At 54.3% G+C, this 6,584-nt stretch overlaps 1 protein-coding gene across 1 annotated transcript in view; it reads right to left on the bottom strand.

Annotated features, from left to right (window-relative positions):
* The window catches only part of LOC106723070, a 15,693-nt gene extending 9,712 nt beyond the window's left edge, over positions 1–5,981 (bottom strand). The window contains exon 1 of the mRNA XM_025193662.1: positions 5,688–5,981. Coding sequence (XP_025049447.1) covers positions 5,688–5,690 — 3 coding nt within the window. The 5' untranslated portion in view covers positions 5,691–5,981. The remainder of the gene's footprint in view (positions 1–5,687) is intronic.
* Positions 5,982–6,584: the final 603 nt, after the last annotated feature.

The following is a 6,584-nucleotide window of genomic DNA, read 5'->3' as shown; positions in this document are numbered from 1 at the left end:
TGGCTACAAACCGACCAATCTACAAAGCATCCCTGGCTACCTGGGCCCGCGCGCAGGGCCGGGTCTTTCCCCCCTGCCCAGGTGACCAGAGCATCGCCTCCCAGGCGCCAGGCTTTTGTCATGTAGACAAGATGGGAGATCCCCGCCCTGAGGGATCAACAGCAGCCTCCCAGGCTGGCTGAGACAGATCTCTGGAGAGGGGCACCGACGGGGGCATTTCTGCCACAAAGCCCACTTTGTCCTGCCAACATTGAAGCAGGGAAGCTTTGTTCTTTGCTTTGCACCCAACATGACCTACAGTCTAGCCTGAGCGGAGCCGTGGAGCTGCGGACAGCCCCTCCGGCTGTGGACGGCATTAGAAACGGGGGATGCCAAGCCAGAACAATGGGCTCTTTCACAAGCAGCTCAATGACTCGACCCAGACATGAGCACAGAGGCTGATGTTAAGGAAGGAGAGCCGATGCCAGGGATTGGAAGCAGATGCTGCCTTTAAAGGGGCATCGTGTCTTTGGACTTGGCCCTGCAATTCATTGGAGTCATGAAATCCCTTTGCAAGAACCTAGAGGCATTGCTCAGCTCCTCCCCAGACAGCCCTTTCACACGGTTCCTGGTGTCTGTAGCGACCTGTTGCCTATATGCTTCTGTGCTTCATCAGGGCAAAGGGCAGGACTTTGCTCTTTGGTTGTACAGCACCTAGCACGATGGATCACAATAACCAATGCTCCCGCTGGGACTTACTGCTGGAGGGTCCTGGCTAGAGGGTCTTGCCCCTCTGCTCAGACCGATGCATTTGGGGTCAGGAAAGGAGATTGGTACAGACTGGGAGATTTTGCAGCATCAAAAGTCCTCTCGCCAGGACCCTGCGGGGTTGGTGCCAGCAGGAGCATTGGCACAGCCTGGTCCCCATCCCCAGCCAGCACCCAAGCAGGAGGAGCAGGGGGCAAAGCCCTTTACCTGGGATCTTTTAAGCATATATGAACAACTTTTTGATAGAAGCAGGATGCTGGCGGCTGCAGCCCCGCCTGCTTTCGCTGTGCCAGGCTCAGGTGTGATGTCTGGTGCCGTGTCAGGGTGAACTGCATCGTTTTGCTCTCTTCCCCCAGCTGCTCTGAACATCTGGGCACCGCTTAGGTTTTAAGGTGAACATAAAATCATAGCACAGCAGGAGTCCATTGAGTCCAGCCCCCTGCTCAAGGCAGGACCGGCTCCATCTCAAGCAGCCCATCCCAGGGTTTGTCTAACTCGGGGAGAGATTTCACAACCTCCCTGGGCAGCTTGTTCCTGCCTTCAGCACAAAGACAGTCTTCCTAACCTCCAGCCAACACCACCCATCTTGTAATTTCAGACCGTCCCTTCCTGCCCAGCCCCAGCAGATGCAAAAAACAGTGGGTCGCTATCCTCTTTGTAATGCTCTGTGTATCTGAAGACTTACTAAATCTCCCCTCTGCCTTCTCTTCTCCACGCTAAACAGTCCCAGATTGGGTTTCCTGTTTCCAAGACCTCTCACCGTTTTTGTCGCTCTTTCCAACTGGGCCCGTGTCCTTCCTGAAGTCCAGGGCCCAAAACTGGGTGCCGTGCTCCACGTGATACCCAACTCAACCAAGAACAGCTTGTCTTTAGCTCCAATGCAATCTCCTTCCACCTTGCTCAAGTCCTGGAAAAAAAATGTGTGCATGTGCACGGTGCTGTGAGATGCGGGTGCGGGAGCGGGAGCTTTTCTGGCTCTGGCTGTTCAGGCGGCTTGTTTCGGGGCATTGCCTCTTGGATGCAGAAAAGACGACTCGAATCCATGTTCGGCGACAAATGCTGGGAGAGGGTCACTGTCTCTTCGGACTAGGGAGTCTGTCCAGCAATGAGCCCGGCTCAGCAAAACTGCCCAGACAGGGGTAAGCAATGTACGGCGTGCAGCTGATGCCCCCTAAGTCACTACGAAAGGGCGAGTCTCACAACCCCTGTATTTATAGCTGAGCTGCCTTCGCCTTGTGCCAATTCTTCTCTGTCTCTCTCTACCAACATGTCCTTTTTGTTGTCTCCTTGCCTGCAGCTCCCTCCTGCCGAGGTTGGGCATCAGGCCACATTCCCCGCCGAGTCTGGGTATCTCCAGCTCGCTCCCTGCTGAGTCCAGCTCACCCCTGCTAGCAGAGCACCCCTCAAGTTATTCAGCTGTGGGTTTTATTCTTGAACCGGTGTTTTTGCTCTCTGCGTCTTTTATCAGCGAAGCCTGCTACTCCCCAAGTCCTTAGCTTTGCTAGATCTTGGCATAACTCTGCAATTATCTGGCCCCTGCTCAAGGACCCGTCGATTGACACTGAATCCCCAGCCTGGTATTGCCTTGTCTGGGGAAGGTCACTGCCGGGGGGGGGGGTCACCTAGCAGTGCCAGGCTCATCTGGATGCCATCGGTTGCTTGGACCCTTGTCAGACTGGCACTTGTCCTGGATAGGGAGACTGCACTAGTGGCCTTGGATGATGATCCCTGCCTGGCGATAGGGGAAATTGTGCCCTGCTGATCTTCGTCTTTCTGTGGTCTCGGCCTTCAGATGCGGATCAAGCGCTTACAACACCTGATGGGTGTTGAGGGGGCAGCTCTAAATGGGTCCTGCCCTTTCCCAGCAGGGAGGTCCCAGTGGGTGGTGATGGGACTGCGTCATTTTGCTAATTGGCTGATCTCCAACCAACATCACCTGTGTTGTAATTCCAGCCTGTTCCTTCTTGTCCTGTCCCGGGTGACACAAAGAACAGTTGATTGCAGTCCTCTTTGTAATGAATCATACAAAATTCAGGTGGAAGGGACCTCAGGAGGTCACATCTAGTCCAGTCATAGTTTCATAGTTTCATAGTTTCAGGGTCGGAAGGGACCTAATAGATCTTCTAGCCCGACCCCCCGCCAGGGCGGGAGAACAACAAAAACCCCTAAAAACATAAAGGGGACTGAAATGAGTCCAGCCAGGTAAGTATCCAGCCTCTTCTTAAAGACCCCCAGGGTAGGGGCCAGCACCACCTCCCTTGGAAGTTGGTTCCAGCTCCTAGCCGCCCTGACTGTGAAGTAGTTTTTTCGGATGTCCAATCTGTACGTCCTCTCCATCAACTTGTGCCCATTACTCCTTGTTATGCCAGCGGGGGCTAGGGGAAACAGCGTCTCCCCCAAACCCTTCTGGTTCCCCCTAGTGAGTTTATAGACGGTCACCAGGTCCCCCCTCAGCCTTCTCTTGTGAAGGCTGAACAGGTTCAGGTCCCGCAGTCTCTCACTGTAGGGTCTGCCCTGTTGTCCCCGGATCATGCGGGTGGCCCTCCTCTGGACCCTCTCCATGTTGTCCACATCCCTCCTGAAATGGGGCGCACAGAACTGGACACAATACTCCAGCTGCGGCCTGACCAGCGTCGCATAGAGGGGGAGGATCACCTCCCTGGCTCTACTCGAGATGCACCTGTGGATGCACGACAAGGTCCGGTTAGCCCTGCCAACCATGACCTCGCAGTCCCCCTGCTCCAAGCAGGACCATGAAGTTTCCTACTAACTACTGCCTCAGTTTTCTCTTCTCCGGGCCAAACAATCCCAGTTCTTCCTGCCTTTCCCCATAGGTCCTGTTTGCTATGGGGAAAGGCTGTAGTTCCTAGGTGTCGTTTTGCTAAGACAATGGATTTGGATAGGATGGTTTGGAGAGGGCTGATCCTGCCTCTGGCAGGGGCTTGCACTACATGTGACCTCTGCAGGTCCCTTCCAGCCCCACTTCTCTAGGATTTCTAGTAGAAACCCCTCAGGACCCTTCTTGTAGGGTCACCCAGTCCACCTTGTCCTGTTCGATGTGTGTCTGAGGCTGCTGTGCACGACCGTGCGGAGGGTGGTGCTGTCAGGATGCTGAGGGCACCCCGCTCTACCTCTGCTGCGCCTCTCCCCCTGGCCCGCAGTCTCAGCGCCTGGCTGCTGTCGGGGATGGGATGTGGGGGAATCGATTGAAGTTGAATCCAGACAAGACAGAGGAGGTGGCAGTGGCAGACCACTCGCTCCTGGATCCTCTGCTGCACCTGCATCTCCAGGTGCGGACCGCGGCTGGCAGTGCCTTTCCCCAGCTCCATCGGGTGGCACGGCTGTGGTCCCTTCTCCCAGACCATCACCAGTGCTCTTGTAACCTCAAGGCCACACTCCTGCAATGTGCTCTCCATAGGGCTGCCCCTAAAAAAACATCTGGAAGCTGCAGCTGGTGATGGAGATGGGTCCCCAGGAGCACATCACCCCAGTGCTGCAGGGTCTGCATAGGCTGTCAGCAGCTTTCTGGGTGCAATTCAAGGTGCTGGTTTTGACCTATAAGGCTCTTCTATCCCTAAGGGTCCATCTTCTCCCCTATGCCCCATTGTAATTCCTAAGGTCAGCCAAAAGCAGCCCTCTGCAAGTGCCAGTACTTACTAAGTCTGCTTGACAAAAAATGCATAGGAGCTTGCTCCCTGCAGTCGCTCCTCAGTGCTGGAGCATCCCTCCCTCTCGAGACCACCAGAGCCGGAGCCTGGACATCTTGCAGAAGCACTGTAAGACCTTCCTGCTTGGGCTTGGGCAGGGGTTTAGCAAGCACAGCTTGGCTGGGATATTGTTTATAGAGAGGCTCTGTTTTCTGTTGATTTTCTAGTTGTTAATATACTCGAGTGACCCCAGGCAGAGGCTGTGTCCCTGCTACAGAAGAAGGAAACCCCCCCCAGTCTGTACCAGTCTGACCGGGGGGGAAATCCCTTCCTGACCCCAGTGCAGCATCAGTCTAAGCCTGAGCTCAGGGGCAAGACCCTCCATCCAGGACCTTGTGGGGTTGGTGCCAGCAGGAGCATTGGCACAGCCCAGTCCACATCCCCAGCCTGGGTTGCAGCAGCACCCAGCGCCTCTGGAGAAGGCTTAAAACCCCCCCAAACCAACCCCCTGACATGTAGCAGCAAGGGGGCTGATGCTCTCAGAAGCTCCACTCTGTTCAGGATGCATCTCATGGCTTTGGAAAGGGTCTGTTTCTCCACAAAGCCAGTGTTCACACCTGTTCCCTTTAGGCTTCTGCAATCCTAATTCTCCCGCGTTTCACACAAGTGGGTTAAAAATGATTATCTTCACAGTACAGATGGGGAAACTGAGGCATGGCACAATGGAGCAACTTGCCCAGGAGCTCAGGCGGGAGTAGAGCAAAGGTTCCTGGACCCATAGCTGTATGCTTTATTCACTGGGCTATGCTGACTTGCTGATTTTAATAAACAGGTCTCCAAACCCATGGCAGGCTGCTTGCAAATACACTCGTTCCCCTCATAACGAAACCCAAGGTTCCTGCCCATGCAGACACACTCCCAAATAGTTTCCAAAGTCCCCCCCCGCCCTCCCAAGTTTGCCCCAATCTGACAAAGGGGCGACAATCCCTTTCTGACCCCAAATGCGGTGATTGCTGTGCAATGCCAAGCCTGCTCCCTCGGTACTGTACATCCAGAGCTGGATTAACCCTTCAACGGGCCCTAGGCGAACAAACTCTGAAGATGAAATTTTTAGATGCCTCTTTTTTCACTCAATAATTATAACATGTACAATCAGCCCTTCTTCACTTAGGGCCCTAGGCATGTGCCTAGTTTGCCTGTGCATTAATCCAGACCTGACTGTATGAGGCTCTGATGGAAAGACAGACCCGATCCCAGAGCCCCCTCCTCCCTGCCCTAGCGTCTCCGACTCACCATGGCAAAGCACTGTCCAAGCCCTTCCAGTCCAGGCAGCCGGGCTCCCCTAATACACAGAGAGGAACCTGCTCACGGCTTGGGACCCCCGTCTCCTACGAGCCAGGCGCTGTTGACCAGCACTCCTCCAGCCCTGGGCACAGCGTGCATGTTCCCTCATCCCCAGGCAAGTGGCCCAGGCAGTGCACTTGGCATCGGGGCTGTGCGTGAGCGAGCTGGAAGGCGCTGGCTGGTGCAAGCAGCTTCTGAGTGAGGCTTTTTGATTTCTTAAACAGCTGTGGCATGCTCGAGACTGACCCCCATGCTCTTAGTTCAAAAGGAAACCAGGAGCATGGATGCGCCTGGAAATACAACGGGGGAGGCATTGCATTCTTGTGCCCCTGTGTAATTCAGCCTGGCTTTGCAGTGCGGAAGAGGAGCCAGGAATCTGCTCCTGGCCTGCTGTCCAGTGCAGGGCACCAAAATAGCATCGTCAAAGGAAGTCACACGGAAAGAGCCCAGCCAAGAAAGAGGATAGGAGAGCCAGACCTGGAAAAGCAACGTCGTGTGAGCCCGACTGGCTGGGCCTGCAAGTAGATATTGTCTTGATCTTTGCATAAACCATTTTATCCTGTGCAGTCATGCCTGTTGTTCTGGGATAAATCCTAAAGAAAAGTTTCCCCAATAAGAGGTTGCCTAAATTATCTGAGGATATTGCAATGTATGATTATCCTGGGATTGCATCTTGAAGCAATGGCAGAAAAGCAGCGGTGCCTTCAGCTGTCCTGCTGGGTGTACACATCCATCTCAGGATATTTTTATTCCTGGATAAATGCAGGTACAAGTAATCCAGAGACAAATGCAGCATCTGTTCCTAGTCTGTGATCAGTACTCTGCAGCACCCAGGCCAGACCATCT

The sequence above is a fragment of the Alligator sinensis genome, unplaced genomic scaffold (genome assembly GCF_000455745.1).
Source record: "Alligator sinensis unplaced genomic scaffold, ASM45574v1 scaffold1603_1, whole genome shotgun sequence".
In the NCBI taxonomy this organism is placed as follows: domain Eukaryota; kingdom Metazoa; phylum Chordata; order Crocodylia; family Alligatoridae; genus Alligator; species Alligator sinensis.
Note: the sequence above shows the minus strand (reverse complement) of the source record. Positions and strands in the feature narration are given on the sequence as shown.